The sequence below is a fragment of the Oncorhynchus gorbuscha genome, linkage group LG23, assembly GCF_021184085.1.
Source record: "Oncorhynchus gorbuscha isolate QuinsamMale2020 ecotype Even-year linkage group LG23, OgorEven_v1.0, whole genome shotgun sequence".
In the NCBI taxonomy this organism is placed as follows: Eukaryota; Metazoa; Chordata; class Actinopteri; order Salmoniformes; family Salmonidae; genus Oncorhynchus; species Oncorhynchus gorbuscha.
Window position 1 is genome coordinate 64,822,004 of NC_060195.1, and position 19,277 is coordinate 64,841,280.

Consider the following 19,277-nt stretch of genomic DNA (forward strand, 5'->3'; position numbering starts at 1 on the left):
ACGGTACACACACACACTTGTTAGCAGCTCTTGCTTTAATACAAACTTGTCTGTCTAACAAATGATTGTGCTTGAGGTACACACACACACACACACACACACACACACACACACACACACACACACACACACACACACACACACACACACACTGTGTGCGTAGGAAGCGGAGCTTGAATGTATCCGGCTCTACTCGGGTCAGAACGATGGCACCAGACTCCAACCTATCACGGTACAGCATCCCAGACTTCAGGTTGCCGTGGGCATCCAGGGAACCAATAGGGAGGGTGGCCTGTGTGGTTGTCAGGCGGTCGCCAGGTGGACCAGGAAGTGGTGTGTACTCCCAGGTTACGCCCAGTCGGCCCCCTGCAAGGAAGTGGGTGATGTTGGTCACATGACACGCCAGCTCCGTTGGGTCACCTGTGACCTGCGGGGTCGACGAAGGGGTAAGGGTCACTGCGAAATTAGGCTCTGGAGGGAGGGACAGAAAGATGGGGTGGGAGAGGAGAGAAACATTAATCAACAGACTCTAAAGTAAAGGGACAGTAAAGTAAAGGGACATGGTGAAATAACATCCACCTTAGTGCATTCAGGGTAGTGTAACATGTTGACTCCTGCTGTACACACAACCAGACCAGTTATTTAAAAAGGAATAATCTGGAAGCCACTTCACAGCCACTAAGGTAGTGGTGAGCAGAGCTCTTCCCGGTCTGTAGCCATGAATCCAATGGGTGGTGTGTGTGTGCGTTAGGGATGTGCACGGTTATCTGAATATCCGAACGGGAGTTAGTATTCAAATCATTGGGAGTACTCATTTGTGAGAGAGAAAAGGTGTTTTTAAAGTATTTTTCTAAGGTAAAATATCAAAGTGACAGTTATACCAGGACCTTTCAAATTATGAATTGAATGAATAAAAATGAACTTTAATGTGATTCACGACATGCGCCTCATTAAAGACCGTTAGCCTTCACGTGTGTAGCTTGTTGGTTATGTTGGCCAATCAAAACGGCAAAGAGGCTCAATGTGTAGCAAGTGGAATGAGAGTTCACTAATGCAGTGCAAGATAGAACAAAAATAACCAACAGGTAGGCTGTCTTATCTGAATGGGGTTGGGGAGAAAGCACAGCATATGGCCTCAAATAGCCTAACTAGCAATAGCTGGCTAGCTAGCTTCTAGGCTCCTGCAATCCAGACAGGTATTGATAAATGGGATGAAAAATTGCTTCTAGTTAGCCCGTCTTGGCTGTCGCCGGGTTGCCTTGGGTACTCGTCTCGCTAGCCCCAATCTCACTGACCCCTCAGCAGAGAATCAGCCTCTCTCCTTCCCACAGCAGTGCTCAGGTTAAAAACTTGAGCAAAAAATAAATAAAATACTAAAATTATTACGAATATCTAGATATCTGACAAAAATTCATGATACAATTCAAATAGAAAAAAATTCACTAAACCCCATTCCTAGTGTGTGCGCGCAAATGGGGCAATCAGACTTCTCAAACACTCACACACAGTGTATCAATGTTAAGTGTCAGTGGCGGAGTGTGTGTTGGGTCTCAGTAGGTGATTGGGCTGGTATCTCAGTCAGACCTCTAGTCTACAGATTGTCCCTTTATGCTCCAATGAACAGGGAACACACATATTCCTTGCTCTCGATTAGTGTGTGTGTGTGTGATCGTGGGTTTTCCACGTTGTGTCATTTGGACGTCACAGGGGCTGAATCATGCACTGTCACCATCTGCTACACTGCTGTGAGGATCATCACAAGATCATCTGCGAAAATCCTCCTTCCTTTGCGAGGAGAGAATCCCCGCCAATTAGCCATGTGCCCATTCCGCCGCTTTCACACCCCTCATCCATCTTTCTCACACACATACACTCCATTAATAGACCAAAGGAAAACTCACACTGCAGAACGACTCAAACACATTTCCTGCTAATGGCCTACAAATGGAACGAAACATACATTATAACAAACTCACGTGCCCACACAAGTACACAGGTGCACACCCACCCTCCCCTACTTACCCAGGACCGGATAAACTGAGGCATTATGCACAGGACAAGAGCTGTTCCAGGGCCATTTGTTAAGGGAATAGAAAGCTGAAATCTAGTCCACCCAGTAGAGAGCTGATACCAGGCAGTGAAGAACACTACTCTGCTCTGATGAAGAAGGTAATGGCCCTCAACAAAAACAAGACTAATGCACATTTTGAAACCAAACACCACAACTAGGTTTCCATTAGCCTGGCTGTGGTTCCCAACTGGTTGGTATGGACCATAGAGATGTAGAATACATTAAATGTTCTTCATACAGCTACTTCTGGGTTGTGGTTGTGGCTAAAGACTGGGGTGCTATCTCAGGTGCACTCTAACTAGAACCTCCGTTCTGTTTACTTGAAAGGTCGTATTGAAAAACCGACATGGTTTGGGTATAGCCTAGCACAGCATAGGGGTTGACAACCACTGTTCTACAAACTAACCACATTCAGGATTAGGCGCTTGCTTGTCTTAACTTCTTTGGGACTGGGGAGCAGTATTGAGTAGCTTGGATGAATAAGGTACCCAGAGTAAACTGCCTGCTACTCAGGCCCAGTTGCTAATATATGCATATTATTAGTAGATTTGGATAGAAAACACTCGGAAGTTACTAAAACTGTTTGAATGATGTGAGTACAACAGCACTCATATGGCAGGCAAAAACCAGAGAAAAAATCCAACCAGGAAGTGGGAAATCTGAGGTTTGTAGTTTTTCAACTCATGCCCTATCGAAGATAGTGGGATATTGGTCATATTGGTCATATTGCACTTCCTAAGGCTTCCACTAGATGTCAACAGTCTTTAGAACTTTGTTTGATGCTTCTACTGTGAAGTGGGGGCTCATAAGGGCTGTTTGAGCCAGGTGTCTGGTAGAGTGTCGTGACGCATGTTCATGTGAAAGTTAGCTCGCGTTCCAGACAAAGAAATTCTCCGGTTGGAACATTATTGAAGATTTATGATAAAAAGCATCCTAAAGATTGATTCTATAATTCGTTTGACATGTTTCTACGAACTGTAATATAACTTTCAACTGAACTTTCGCATGGACTTGCTGGCGCGTCGTGACTTTGGATTGTGTACTAAACGCGTGAAAAACAAGGAGGTATTTGGGCAAATGAGGGACTTTATCGAACAAATCAAACATTTATTGTGGAACTGGGATTCCTGGGAGTGCATTCTGATGAAGATCAAAGGTAAGTGAATGTTTCTAATTCTATTTCTGACTTCTGTTGACTGCACAACATGGCAGATATCTTTTTGGCTCTTTTATTGTCTGAGCACTGTACTCAGATTATTGCATGGTGTGCTTTTTTGAAAAGGTGTTTTTGAAATCAGACACAGCGGTTGCATTATAGAGAATTTTATCTAAAATTCCATGCATAACACTTGTATTTTCATCAACATTTATGATGAGTATGTCTGTAAATTGATGTGGCTCTCTGCAAAAATCACTAGATGTTTTTGGAACTACTGAACATAACGCCAATGTATACTGAGATTTTTTTATATAAATATGAACTTTATCAAACATAATATACATGTATTGTGTAACATGAAGTCCTATGAGTGTCATCTGATGAAGATCAAAGGTTAGTGATTCATTTTGTCTGTATTTCTGCTCTTTGTGACTCCTCTCTTTGGCTGGAAAAATGGCTGTGTTTTTCTTTGACTTGGCTCTGACCTAACATAATCCTTGTGGTGCTTTCGCCGTAAAGCCTATTTGAAATCGGACACTGTGGCTGGATTTACAAGAAGTTTATCTTTAAAATTGTGTAAAATACTTGTATGCTTGAGGAATTTTAATTATGAGATTTCTGTTTTGAATTTGGCGTCCTGCACTTATCACTGGCTGTTGAGGTGGGATGCTACCTTCCCGAATATCCCAGAGAGGTTTTAAAAGTGTGACCTATAAAACAAAACTACAAGCACACACACACACACACACACACACACACACACACACACACACACACACACACACACACACACACACACACACACACACATGCTAAAAAGACAGACACTGCGGAGGACATTTCAGTTGATTAAAAGCCATGATAAAAACAGTTTGTGTTTCAATTCATTTGGATCAGACCTGTCTTAGGGTCGTGTCAGCAGGGGCAAGCTGACAGTGTTAACTGCCAAATATCTCTGGGGGGGGGTGAGGGTGAGTGACTCACTGTTAATACAGGTCTGGAGTGTCAACGGTAAACGCAGCCTGGCCTGTGTTTGAAATAAGTCATCCAATCTTACGTCAGTATGAAGTTCAGGTAAGAACATAAAATGAGTTGTACTTTGACCTCGTTCAGTAAGGGAACAATATACTTTAGCCACCATGTTTCCCTGGGAGCTAAGAGTGCGACACTGTGTGACGTTTGAGTGTGGAGTTCTGCGCCCTTTTCAAGTTTTTGGGTGTGTTACCATAGAGATAGTTCCCGTAGATTATAAACGGATGATAACTGACCATCTCAACTCTAGAGACGTTTACTAACTTACTAGAGTTCACCTGTTCATACAGACTACCACACAAACCAGACGGAACTAATGAAATGCTGTATATTTCATGAAAATAGTTCAACATTGGTGCCGATAAATAAACACACTCAAGAGTATGTGTCTGCGCACACACACACACACACACACACACACACACACACACACACACACACACACACACACACACACACACACACAATATATAGTTAGTGTGTCTCACACACATGCTGTGCAACAAACCAAAATGCCAAGGGGAGATTTAATTATTAGGACCGAGCAAGCAGGTGTTCTATCTGGAGTGAAGACAGAGACAGATGGATGAGCAAGGCGAGAGAAAAGGAGAGCGAGAGAAAGAAAAGGGACTAAGCATGTTCCAAGGAATGTTCTCAGAGGACCCTCTCCACTGCCAAGAAGCTCCGGCCTTCATCGGAGGGTCTCTGGTTTCACTGGGGTGTTTGAGCATGTGGTGCGAGTCTGTGTTGAACCAGATATGACCCAGAGTGCATTCCTCCACTCAGTCGCCACCCTGTCAACACCCTCCATCATCACTTTTCCTTCACTCCCTCAGTATACAGCAGCCACTGAGCATCCTGAAGCCTGACTCAAGACATGAAGGTGATTTGGAGAGAGAACCAGAGGTGGTCGGTGCCGTTTATGATGAGGGAGAATGATCATTTATTTTATGATTAGTCTTATTTTCTGTTCCAGTATGTTGGATTCACCCAGCTCAATGTAACGTTGATAGGTTTAGGCTACTACATGATAAGCAAATCTATCCCCATCATGAGTTTGCTACAACCTAGCCTGTGAATGAAAGTCACCAAGGTAATTTTTTGTAATCAAGGTGAGAGTGACACATTCAATACCACCTTCCACAATCTTGCCTGCATCTAGCTGATCTAGGGTGTGAATCATTCGTACACCATGGTGCTACCCTACAGAGTGCTGTTGAGGCTACTGTAGACCATTGCAAAACAGTGCGTTTTAATCAATAATTTGGTGAATATATTTTGTATTGTTTTATCTAAAGTGTAACATTCATGTTTAACGGTTTATTTTTATGAAACTCACTGAGGATGGTCCTCCCCCTCCTCTCAGGAGCCTCCACTGGAGAGAACCCATTGAACTCTATGGTGACTCTGGGTGATTGTATGGGAGCTGACACAGCACTAACACCACAGGGGGGTTTGTAGGATGGAGGAAGAATAACAGCAACTTAAAGTTGTAATAGGTCACTTTTTGGGCGACTCAACCAAATTCACATAGAAATGTGAATTACAGATCTGTCATCCTCATTGAATGTCTTGGCATATTTTACTTTCTGTTTTGTGCAACAGCCTCAAACAACTAAAAACAAGATTTGGGGCTATTGAAAAGGTGTTTCACAGCAGTTTAGGTGGCACAGTGTGATTATCTATAGAATGACTGCTTGTTTTGTCACAAACTGAAATTAGGCAAACTATTAGAATATTAGCAAACAGGATTTCTGCAAATTGCACCTTTAAGAATGGCTCATTAAGTGTGTGCGTGTGTAACCACAGGAGGCTGCTGAGGGGAGGACGGCTCATAATAATGGCTGGATTGGAGTAAATGGAATGATAAACACTTGGAAACCATGTTTATGTTACCAATCCTTTGCTTCCGTTCCAGTGATTACTATGAGCCCGTCCTCCACAACTAAGGTACCACCTCTGGTGTGTGTCATGCTTCCGTCATCATTGTGACATACAGTACCTATTGTTGTGATGGACTGCAGATGTAGAGTCAAACAATAGTACCAATCAGTCAAGGAAAGACGCACCAGGGTAGCTAGCCCCCTCTGCAGCTCCATAGGGGATTAGAAGGACACAGTGACTTCCAACTCTTTTTACTACACCTCTACTGTTGGACAGAGAGGTTTATGGGAGTTGGAGGTATCCTGTAGAGTGTGTGTGTGTGCATGCACATTACTACATACAGTGCATTCAGAAAGTACTCAGATCTCTCTGTACTTTGCTCCATTCATCTTTGCCTCGATCCTGACTAGTCTCACAGTCCCTGCCGATGAAAAACAGCATGATTCGGCCACCACCATGCTTCACTGTAGGGATGGTGCCAGGTTTCCTCCAGACGTGACGGTTGGCATTCAGGCCAAAGAGTTTAATCTTGGTTTCAACAGACCAGAGAATCTTTTTCCCTCATGGCCTGAGTGTCTTTAGATGCCTTTTGGCAAACTCCAAGCGGGCTGTCATGTTCCTTTTACTTAAGAGTGGCTTCCATCTGGCCACTAAACCATAATGGCCTGATGGGTGGAGTGCTGCAGAGATGGTTGTCCTTCTGGAAGGTTCTCCCATCTCTACAAAGGAACTCTGTCAGAGTGACCATTGGGTTCTTGGTCAATCAAGTTGTAGAAACATCAAGGTTGATCAATGGAAACAAGATGCACCGGAGCTCAATTTGTCTCACAGCAAAGGGTCTGAATACTAATGTAAATAAGGTATTTTTAATGTTTAATAAATGTGCAGACATTTCTAAAAACCTGTTTTTTGCTTTGTATGTAGATTGCTGAGGATTTATTTTTATTTAATCAATTTTAGAACAAGGCTGTTGCGTAACAAAATGTGGAAAAAGTCAAGGGGTCTGAATACTTTCCAAAGGCACTGTAACTACCATTTCCTCAGCGTAGTAGGTCTGAATTTCATGGGATTTGGGTGAGAGTGTGAATGTGTGTCTTCCAGACGTAGGCAGAGTTCCTCTTCCATTGATGTCTGGCCTTGCCTACGCCCCTCTCCCACTAAGCTTAACCCAGGGCACTTCTCTCAACATGCACAATGGCAGACAGAAAACAGACATCTAGTAACCACCAACACATACATATGGTTGGTGAGTCTGTTGGTGTAGGGCTCTATGGTACTAGAGGGAACTCCTACACTCTGGCCTCCGGCTACACATTCCTTTCCTCCATGACCGTTTTCACTGCACAGTGTTTGGTGTGTGTGTGTGTGTGTGTGTGTGTCAGAGGAGCGTCAGGTTTGGGACTCTAGAGAACCAGCACCAGGCAGACCTAGTTCCAGAGCAGATTTAACCCCACAGCTACTGCAGCACCAACAGCTACTATGTGGCGCATTCAAGATCTGAATTCTAAGATGGTTTCATACACTAGGAGCAGTGGGGTTGCTTATTATCATGCTAACCCAATGGACTTTATGGCATTTCCTCACACACAAATACAACACGTAGCCAAAGCAGCGATTCTCAACTGCTGGATCGCGACGCAAATGTGCGTCACAGGAGGTTTCTTCAGAGTGTTTTCAATATAAAACGCCATTAGCAATGCTATTTTGGAAGTCTCAAAACAGTGAATTTATTACTGCTAGATTCTAATTTTCAGTGTAAAAACTCTAGATACTATGAAAGTGCAAACCAAGTTCATTCTTCCCAGAGGGCCAATACAGCCGCATTAGACAAAGTCATTCACACGAGCACTGATATTTAATCCTTTCTCCTATGCAGAGTCTCCTCCTACACATCTGAACAAACATTGTATCTTTATTACTAGGCAGGAAACTAAGTGATACAGACCATAAACTTTTCTCCCTTAAAACATGACCTGGACCCCTTTCATCACTAATCCATGGCTCTCTCCCCTTATCAATGCCTGCCACGTGATCATTTCCCCTACACTCAGTATCAGTACGTTCCAAGCTTAACCACCAACTTCTGGTGTAGCCCCTCAGCTATGACACCCCTCAGGTACCTCTTAAAACTAATGATTAATAACATTTAAAGTTCAGAAACCCAAAACCATCATTAACATTCTTCATCAAGAATATGGGGAGGATTGAATGAATGACAACGAAATGTTGGAATGTGGTTCCCTTGTCATACATTTGCCATCTATATAACATTTAAAAATCCAGATTGTATTTTGTCGATTCTTTTCGCAATGAGAATATTGGGACGGGGCTGAGACAACCCGATTCAATTCGGGTCCTGAGGAAAAACCAGTTAAGAACCACTGGCCTAAAAGGTCATGAAAATCTATACCAAACTGGGAGGGACGACATGAATCTATGCATTGCAAAATGTTTTGCTACGGTGGTCCCTAATGAATCCCTACACGACCACCCACACACTCTGGAGGATGGCATGAGTGACACCACGGCACCTTGAACCTGTCAGATCACATGCAGTTACACCCTACACCACCGCTTAGGTCCCAGAGCAACCATGCTGTCATTGTGAATAAGAATTTGTACATAACTGACTTGCCTGGTTAAATAGAGAGAGGGAGCGAAACAGGGTGTAAAACCAGAGAAAGGAGTTCGCTAGGCCTTAACAGGCATGAATAATCAATACTTTTCACTGTGGGGGCAGGTATGTCAGAAAAAAGGCTTGACTAAAGGATAGGCTCACTCTGCGGGTGCCTGTGTGTGAGTGTGTATGTGTGTTCGTTCCTGTGTGTCTCTGTAGTACAAGGCATCACTGATGTACTGCCATGGTGAAGCATGTGTTCAAAGTAAGCCTAGTGAGAGGCCAATGCTATTAATAGTATGTTAGATATGGTAATCTTGGTTGGACTGCATTTCAAGACCTGAAAAACATACAGTAGATATTTTAACAGCACTTTCACTCACTGATCTGTGTGACTAGAACTTGTACTGGGTTGGAGGTCTTCTCTGCAGCCTGGTACCATCTTCCTCCTCCTCCGACCCAGGCCCGGACCCTACAGGAGTACATCCCCTTGTCAGACCCCCTTACCCCCCTCACCACCAGCCTAAACTCCCCTGGCCCTGTCCGCTCCAGCCCCACCGAGGGGGACCCGTTTGAGACCACCCCGTCACGGCCCAGGCTGACCGCTGTGCGTCCGTCCACAAGCCAGGTGACCTCCAGGGCCAGGGAGGCCAAGTTACCCGCGGAGACCAGGCAGGTGAGGGTCAGGGTGTCGTCCATGTTGAGCGTGGTGTTGGACATGGCCACGACAGACAAGGAACGAGCTGGAAGGCGGAGGGAGAAGACAAAATGGCTGCCGTTAGAACCAATAAACAAGGAAACAACCCCGAGGTCCTAACTGCTAGACACCTGTAGAACTGGACCGGTTGGATAAGTAGAAGCAATATGGTGAAAATATAGAACACTCCAGCACAGTTGGACATGGAGATACAAGTATTCTACACATCAAGAGAAGACAGAGTAGAAGGGATTCAACATGGAAAACTTGATTAAAACCATCCAGATCAAAAGAACCAACAGTGAGAAGTTGAAAGACCCACATACAGAAGATCAAGGATGACTATTTATTAAAAAAAGCCAATTTCAAAAGCTCTAGAACCCACAAAATGTCAAGTATAAATGGGTAACTATTAAAAGTGAATATATGCCGAGAACGATTTAGGCTAAATGGTAAGAGTTTCAAAGCTATAGAAAGAAAAGTCAAGGAAAATCACATTAAAACATGATACGACTCATGACTCCAGAGACTGAACTGGAGCTAAACGCTTTTTTTGGGGGGGGGGGGGTTATATTTCTCAAATTAAATCCTGGATACTGCTACTATGGGAGACTGGGATATCTGGTAGGTGAGATGACTTCACTATAGCTCACTCTGTATGTTTAGACAAGAGAGCCAGGACAAAGGCCCCTGTTAGACTTCTCCAATCCTCTTTACTTTAGCATCTCAGTAGACAGTCAATAGTGGCTGCATGGCTACACTAGTCTGTACTTAGATACAGCATGTAAAGGAAGGCCCACAGTCCCTCCATGTTGTCTTCCTGCTAAGCTAGTCCCTCAGTCTCTCACCCCATTTTAATCACTCACCATGCAGGAGAGGGTTCAGGGGATATGGTGTCCCAGGCAACCACTGTGTGTGTGTGTCAGGGGTTCCTCACACACCCAGGGATAAAGGCCTGACAGGGGGAGGGGCTGAGATAGATCTCTGGGTCAAGAGCCTCTCCAACACAAAGAAATGCTGCTAGGCTAAAATAAAGTAGAGGCCATAGAAACGACAACCATCCCCCAGATCCCGCTCTCTCAGCTGGTCCTAACCCTTCGATATTTTTACATCTGTAAGGTGGAAGCTCCATTGCACTGCTTATACCAATCCAGACCATACAGATCTGCAAATATCTCGAGGTTAAGGTCAAAGGGGAGTGATTTAGGATCGGCTGAATGTTTCACATGCTAAAGTACATACAAAACACACCCCACCCCCTTTACCTGTAGGTGTGACTGCCACAGCTCCCATCTCCACAGCCTTCTCCACAATGTTCTTCCACTGACCCCCTTCCTCATGAATCCATTCCCTCCCCGTGCACACGTACATCCCTGCATCAGCCTGCGTCACCCCGGCAACAACCAATCCAAATGCCCCATCTCTGCGAATAGCCAATCGGAGCCCTCCGTCAGCATAGCGCTGCGCGGAGCCACTTCCTGTGACCACATCCCCATCTGGGCCAACGGTCAGGATATCCACCAATGGGATGCCTGGTCTCCGTAGCGACCAGGTGACGGACAGGTAGGTGGGATCAGTGAAGTGGCGGGTGACGTTGCAGGAGAGGGTGATGTCGCCACCTTCGGGGACCACGGGCTCTGGGGCCTCCGGGGCCACCTTCAGGGTGTTAGCAATGACTGTAGAGAAAGGACATAGTTACACACACACACGGCTAGCATCGTTAATTTGCTGCTTCACTACAGCGACATGGTTCTTTACTGCATGTTAAAATGTCATTGTGACAGAACGCTAACAGATGTTGCCGTAAGCCAACCCATCTCAAAATGTCATCATGTTCGTTCTTCTTCATCGCCAAGAGTCATTACTGCTTTTATAATCCATGAAAAATCTATTAATACCAAATGTCAAGCTCACACATGCGCATCTTCCTTATCTGCCCCTTTCCCCCCCCACCCCAAACACACACACGGTTTAGGCTGTCAGTGAGGGGTGTAATGGGGGGGGTGCTGCTGTCAACAGTATGTGTAAGGAGGGTTTAGATTTGATAACAGCGCTTCTCTCTCCTCTGATGTGGTTTACTCTGACCATCATAGCTGAATAAACAGAAGAGAGACGAAGGGGGGAGACTATGCCTGTGGCTCTTTCGCAATGTCTGTTCATCGCACTCCCTCTCTTACGCTCCTCCCCACTCCCTCTCTTACGCTCCTCCCCACTCCCTCTCTTCCCCACTCCCTCTCTACGCTCCTCCCCACTCCCTTACTCTCCCCACGCTCCTCCCCACTCCCTCTCTTACGCTCCTCCCCACTCCCCTCTCTTACGCTCCTCCCCACTCCCTCTCTTACGCTCCTCCCCACTCCCTCTCTTACGCTCCTCCCCACTCCCTCTCTTACGCTCCTCCCCACTCCCTCTCTCCCTTACGCTCCTCCCCACTCCCTCTCTTACGCTCCTCCCCACTCCCTCTCTCTTCCCCCTCGCTCCTCCCCCCCCTCTCTCTACGCTCCTCCCCACTCCCTCTCTTACGCTCCTCCCCACTCCCTCTCTTACGCTCCTCCCCACTCCCTCTCTTACGCTCCTCCCCACTCCCTCTCTTACGCTCCTCCCCACTCCCTCTCTTACGCTCCTCCCCACTCCCTCTCTTACGCTCCTCCCCACTCCCTCTCTTACGCTCCTCCCCACTCCCTCTCTTACGCTCCTCCTCACTCCCTCTCTTACGCTCCTCCTCACTCCCTCTCTTACGCTCCTCCTCACTCCCTCTCTTACGCTCCTCCTCACTCCCTCTCTTACGCTCCTCCTCACTCCCGCTCCCTCAGCCTCTAAACAAGAATGATACTGTGCTTTGAAGTGTTCATATTCTGATGAACCTTCATACTCTAAGCTCAGTAAGCTGCCATTCTACCAAGTCTTTGATATTGGACTTAGTGTCCTGGAGCTGCCAAATCACTGTCACACTCAGTTAAAAATCCCCCCCCCCCCCAACTAGCTAAACATATTCCTGTCTATGTGTTCGGGTACAGAAAAAGTGAACATCGCCCAACGGAAAGCCATTATTAATGTTGAACGTGCTGAAAGCCATTCAGTGGATCATGAATAGTTGTCATAGCAGAAGCAGCATTCAGTCTGTTCAGGGTGGGAGCAAAAATAAATTGTCAGAAAAAGAAAAAAAAAGAGTTGGGTCTTCCAAATGGACAATGACCCCAAGCCTGAACTCAAACCTATAGAAAATGTGTGGGCAGACCTGAAAAAGCCTGCGCAAGCAAGGAGGCCGACAAACCTGACTCAGTTACACCAGCTCTGTCAGGAGGAATGGGCCAACATTCACCCAACTTATTGTGGGAAGCTTGTGGAAGGCTACCCGAAACGTTTGACAACAAGTTAAACAATTTAAAGGCAATGCTAACAAATACACTCAATTAGTATGTAAACTTCTGACCCACTGGGAATGTGATGAAAGAAATAAAAGCTGAAATAAATCATACTATTATTCTGACAATTCACATCCTTAAAATAAAGTGGTGATCCTAACTGACCTAAGACAGGGAATCTTTACCTTCTAGTAAATGTCAGGAATTGTGTCAAACAGAGTTTAAATGTATTTGGCTAAGGTCTTTGTAAACTTCAGACTTCAACTGTATACACACACACACGTAAAAATAAATATGTAAAAACCTATTTTTGCTTTGTCATTATGGTGTAGTGTGTAGATTGAGGAAAAAAATATATTTAATCCATTTTAGAATAAGGCTGTAACGTAACAAAATGTAGAAGTCAAGGGGTCTGAATACTTTTCGAATGCAATGTGCATTATACATGTCAATGCCACTTTAGCCGGAAGAAAATAATATATTAGATAGACAAGTGAGCCAAGCAAACACAAAACTGAAAGTTTTGGTGGAGAATGCCGTTTGCGTAGACACCAATAGGAGAGGTCAGTAGACTGCCTCACCTACACAGGTGACTCTTCATACCAGAGTAAACTCATTTACACTACATGGTGTTACATCAATGGATCTTACTGTACACAAACCGTCTACTAGTTCAACTACACCACCATGAAACATTGTTTTACAGCACGGCTACAAGCAGGACTAAAAATCACCTACTAGTTCAAGAGCACTTAGATTTTACAATATAATCTCACGCCTCTACCTGTTCCAGCTCTCCTCGTCAGCACAATTCACCACTAAGCCTCTTTCTTTTCCTCTCCCTCAGCTCATTGAGACAGACTGTTCAGAACAGGGCAACAGTCAGCTCAACAGAAATAACAACCCCCATTTGACATGAGATAAATACACCCATCTGGAATCTGCTCTCCAAGTGTGTGTGTGTGTGTGTGTATGTGTGTGTGTTGGAAGACTGAATGTGTGTGAACATGAGTGAAATCACCACTTGATCACCCCTCACTAATGTTTCCCCAAAGCAGCAGATCTAGGAACCGGTTCCCTCCCCAAAGCAGATTAGCATAATTGGGGTTAAAGTTACATAGCTGATCCTGAACCAGTCCATCTAAGGAAAGTGCAGCTGTGTCCATGTGTATACAGTATATAAGCGCACGTGTGTGTGTGTGTGTGTGTGTGGTCTGACAAACACACCAGCTTAAGAGAGCGTGTCATGTGTAAGCAAGGGATATGAGCCGTGTTCAATAGACCACACGAACCACAACAAGAGAACATGAACACACACACACTGTATGGGTCTTCCAACCCAGCCAGCCTCTATGTAAACTAGAAGTCATAATGGAGATCTGACTTATCTAGTTTGAAGTTAATACAGTTCTAAATGGATATACGGTGATTCCACACTGATGGTTAAGACAGTCTATCAGTCTCTCTCATACTCGTGTCTTGACCCACCTTTGAGCGTTACCCCTGCATCGTAGTTCCCGCTGAAGACAGAGTCCGTACTGGGTGTACTGCAGAGGTACGTGGCGCTGTCTGAAGACCTCACTTCCTGTATCCTCAGCTCCACCACGCTGTCCCCCAGCCGCACCACGCTCAGATCCCCACTGGCCACCCGGTCGCTTAGCGACAAGTCCGAATACTTTGGGTCGAAGGTGGAGATTACATGGATAGACCCCGCCTCCCCCTGCTGCATGGTCCAGTCAAAATCCTGCTCCCTGGGCCCCTCGTAGTCAGTGACATCACAGCGCAGTGAGACAGGTTGGCCCTCCACACGGAGCAGAGGGCCAGGGGACACAGACACCACCCTGGCATGGGATACACCTAGAGAGAAGACGCACACATACACGTCATTGACAGATACATAAAATCTGCAGAATCCCCCACACAATGACAGCGTTCCTACCACATCAGACTTCCTTCGCTAATCTCTTGAAAGCCTCTCTGCTTAACAATACGCATACATTTGAGATACATGGATATATTTAGCACAGGTCAGGCTAAATATACACTTAGATACTACCTTTGGTTTGATTCCTCTGTGATTCCAAACCCACAGTGTGTGTGTGGGTGGGTGTGTGTTCTATAAAAAGGCCCACATATTGACACCTGAACCTTAGCGTCGCTGCACTCAACGGGTGAATCAATAATCTGAAGCGGTTCCTCTCCTCGTCTCCTTTCCTTTATTGCCACTGACATAGAGTAACAGGGGAAAGCAAAGCCTATGGTAACCTTCTTAGACTGGAGTAGAAGGAAAGGAAGCCACTAGAGACTATTTAGATGCACCCATAGAGAGAGACAGTCTTGCTAGAGAAGGGAACAGCCTAGACCACATACTCTAGCTAGAGAGAGAAGACCTATATAAAATACAGGCTTGTTTGGATGGGCATAGGGGAAAGAGCAGCAAACATGCACACACACCAGGCTTGTCTGAACAGGCTGAGGGGAAGAGAGTGCACATGCCATGGCCAGCATGGAGCAACACATGCTCCCCCACCCACACACACACCACAAACCAAAGAACAGTATCAGGAAAAATGATAAGAGGTCAGCTCATTTGGCAAGAACAAAGGGACGACGCACCAGCAGCTTTCAAAAGAACGACCCCACAGCCCAGAAATAGTCCCTGTTACATCCCAAATGGAACAACCAAAGAGCAAAGCCTTCTGGGAACATTTCCATCACGCTCTACTTCTAATGGTAACGTTGGCCGCATTCCAATATGATCCTACACCACTGCCTTAGTTGGACCCTTAGTGATTAACATATCACTTCAAAACACCTTGTTGACACACAGTACACTTAACCCTATTTCCTGTTTTAGCGTGTTGGGACACTCAAGGAACTGGAGAAATAGACGTTTGAGGGAAGGTGGTCCATAAAACATTGCTGGAACAGTCTGGTTCTGGGGGTGTCATCTCTTGGACTTACCCTACGTCATAAGAGAAGTGATATTATATTGGCCGGACACCACTTAGGAGTGTGACTAATATTAGCACGCGACTCTTAAGCCACTCTTATCCAAACAAACAGCCGGAGGGCCACAGAGTAAACAGGCAATATGAGACAGCCCAGTTAGGTTTAGTGTTCCCACATGGCCTTATCACTTGTTTAGGTTAGACATAAGTGGCCACCTGTGCCAATTAGCAGTCTAGCGTCCCCGAACACCTGTTTGTAATCTGAGAAAGTGTCGTTTGTCAACTGGAGGCACACAGCTTGTTGATCTGTGCAAAACTGCTACAGGAAGTGCAGATTTTTTTACACAGAAAATTATTTCTTGCCAATGTGAAAGATAAAGGGGCATATGAGCATATGTTGCCAAAATTGTTAAAACAGCGTAGGAATTGTAGTTAACATGGAGGCAACTTGTAAGTCGCTCTGGATAAGAGCGTCTGTAAATGACTTAAATGTAAAATGTAAATGTAATGCAACAAATGGGCAAATGTAACTGCTGAAAACCATAAATACAGATAAGGGTTTTGGAGAGCTAGGGCAGTCGTACGTCGTCAACATGTTTGGGGTCGTGTGCATGTATTCATTGTTTAGGCCAGGGTTGTCAAACTCATTTTGCCCTGGGGGCCGCATTCGGTCTTCAACAAGGTCCGGTGGGCCGCACTGAAAAGTGGTTATATTTCCTTGCCGTCAAGATTTGCCAAAAATATTCCTGTATACCATAACCCCACCACCACAAGGCACTCGTCACAACATTGACATCAGCAAACCACTCACCCACACGATGCCATACAAGTGGTCTGCGGCGAGACCGGATTGAGGACGACGGAGGCGGCTAAACGGCGAGGCATTGTCAATCTGCCGTCTGCTTTGGCTGTGCAGTACTTACAATGATTTGGCCTCTGCAGAAGTCATGCAGTTTGCCGAACAGCGCAGAGCTGTTGTGAAGGACGTTGTCATGGAAGTCAGTGTGTGTTCATACAGGACCTCCCTACCATCACAAGCATTCACGTCAATACGGAGCCCTCCACATTCTTACAAAATTTGAGAAGTGCACGGCGATCCAGTACGGAGCTCAATTTGACCTCTGTGCGCCTAGGCTTCGTAATTGTGTCACACCATCCATACAGTAGCACCGACCACATTTCAGATCTAGCAGAAATGGGCTCTTATGGTAGAGAAATTAACATTAAATTCTCTGGCAACAGCTCTGGTGGACATTCCTGCAGCCAGTATGACAATCGCATGCTCCCTCAAAACATATGTGGCCCGGTGTTGTGTGACAGAACGGCACATTTTAAAGTGTCCTTTTATTGTCCCTAGCACAAGGTGCACCTGTGTAATGACCATGCCGTTTTATCAGCTTCTTGATATACCACACCTGTCAGGTGGATATATTATATTGGCAAAGGAGAAACAATCACTAACAGGGATGTAAATAAATGTGTGCACCAAATTTGAGAGAAAAGCTGTGCTATGAAAAATATCTGTGATCTTTTATTTCTGCTCATGAAACATGGCTCCAACACTTTACGTCGCGTTTACATTTTTTGTTCAGTGCACAACTAATCTAACTAAGCTGTTTGGTGCAGTAGTTCAATTAAAATAAAGTGTATGAATACGAGTCATCTCGTTAAATGACAGACTTTCCTGTAGAATCCCTACTGTTGACCAGTCACAAGTCGGGAGACTCCGGCTTGTGACTAACGTGTGCCGTAAAACCGAAGAAAAAAAAATCGTTATAATATATGCACCAATTTAAAGCCATCGGGAATGGCTCAATGGCACACACATCGGCTGCTCCAGGAAGGCTGGAGACATGTTAACTGTTGACATGTGATAATCTCACAGTACCACACCAATGTAAAAACTCAGCCGCTCACACAAACACAGGGAAGCCCTGAGCGACGCAAAGTAGACGTTGACACACACACTCCCCATCCTACACAATCGGACACACCCTTGTGAAATAAAATGGATCCGATCAACTAAACGAAAATTATATTTCTTCCTTGATCACTGAGATAAGAACCAATGACTATAATAACAGAGAGGTACATCAGTGGTGGACAGTGCGCCATTCCAAGTTCAACTACATTAGTTCAATTTATCAAAGGGGATCTATGCGAATTGGACGGCTACCCATCGCGTGTTATGGTGCCTCCATGTAACTGGACCATTGTCAAGGCTTGTCAACTTAATTGATGCCATTAAATTAATTAAAAGTTCTCGCTCGTATTCCTTTGATTGAACGATGAAAAAAAGTTTCGACCAGGATTTGAGGAGCTGAAATGGAAAATTGCCACACACCCTCACCTGTGACCAACCACCGTAGCCTACATGTAACGATGAAGTTGGGCGTGGGAAAAATCTATTCACGTATTTAAAAAAAGGTTCGTTTTAGTAAAACTCAGTCATGTGTAATTAATTTAGGAGGAACAGCATGATCAGTAAAAATCCGTTGATAACATTGCCTTTAAATTAATTTGACTAATTGCTTTGTCAATGGAGATTCTTATCAGGTTTTAAGTGAAAACGTGCCCGCGTGTGCATGTCAATCTAATAGTTCCCACTAAACGACAGCACGCGTTATTATGACGATATCAGACCGTTTGACAACCCTTTTTCAAATATAACTTACCCATCGATAAAAACAAGAGTAGAAGAGATAGATGTTCCATCCTGCAAATTCGCGTCATTTTAACTCCCAGTTCGTTCCTTTGTCATTAAAATCCGCCACGGGTGAAAGGAGTCCTCTCCGGACCTTTAGTTCAAAAACCCAATCACCGGCGACCTCTCTGAAATCCCCAAAATGCTGTCCACGAGAACCGACACTGGCGAGTAGACGTTCAGATATCCGTTAAATGGACGTGCGTGCAGTGAAAGTCCACTGGTAGCGACCGTGTACGCTCGCATAATTCATACTGAGTGTCGTTAATCGGTGTTTGGTTTTGGAACGGGAGAGGGAGGGAACAACGTTGCGGTGTCCGGAAGTCCGTTTTTGGAGGAGGGGAGTAGCGGCGGGATTTTCACAGGTAGCTCTGTCCCAAGTCTCATCTCATGTAGTCACACTAGTGGCTATTTCGAGCTGAATACTAGGCCTACAGCATATCATCATCATCGATACAGTATGTGTAACGTTAGCCTATTGAAATGTTGCTTTCAGATCATTGCACATCTACAAGGGGCCACTAAGAGGTGTGTAGTTTCAAGTTTTAAAGGGGAATTTAACTCAAACTATATTTTCATTAGTCCACTGTTGATAGTCCTAAAATGCCTGGCATGTCAGCAGTCAAATTGTCAAGATATTATACAAGGTTGGATCTAATCCTGAATGCTGATTGGTTAAAACTGCATTCCAGCCGGTGTCTATTCTACAAGTTCCCACAAACTACATATATGATCTTAAACAGCCTATTGATTTGACTGCGCAACCCACTGTCTCATCAGCCCAGCCAGGCAATTTATAA

At 45.0% G+C, this 19,277-nt stretch overlaps 1 protein-coding gene across 1 annotated transcript; it reads right to left on the minus strand.

The window, feature by feature from the left end:
• Positions 1-20: 20 nt before the first annotated feature.
• LOC124010716 (prostaglandin F2 receptor negative regulator-like) lies at positions 21-18,812 on the minus strand. The gene is made up of 6 exons (XM_046323364.1): positions 18,449-18,812; positions 14,311-14,679; positions 10,726-11,136; positions 9,147-9,506; positions 153-471; positions 21-33 (listed from the first exon to the last, which is right to left on the minus strand). The coding sequence occupies exons 1-6, from the start codon at positions 18,504-18,506 to the stop codon at positions 21-23; spliced, it is 1,530 nt and encodes a 509-aa protein (XP_046179320.1). The 5' UTR covers positions 18,507-18,812.
• Positions 18,813-19,277: the final 465 nt, after the last annotated feature.

What these genes read in the sequence shown, in the direction of transcription:
- LOC124010716 (XM_046323364.1), bottom strand. Translation starts at nt 18,506, where the DNA reads ATGACGCGAATTTGCAGGATGGAACATCTATCTCTTCTACTCTTGTTT. An exon ending in ACTCTTGTTTTTATCGATGG is followed by an intron (nt 14,680 to 18,448) that starts GTAAGTTATATT and finishes TCTTCTCTCTAG; the next exon opens with GTGTATCCCATGCCAGGGTG. An exon ending in TGTGGCAGTCACACCTACAG is followed by an intron (nt 9,507 to 10,725) that starts GTAAAGGGGGTG and finishes TCCGCCTTCCAG; the next exon opens with CTCGTTCCTTGTCTGTCGTG.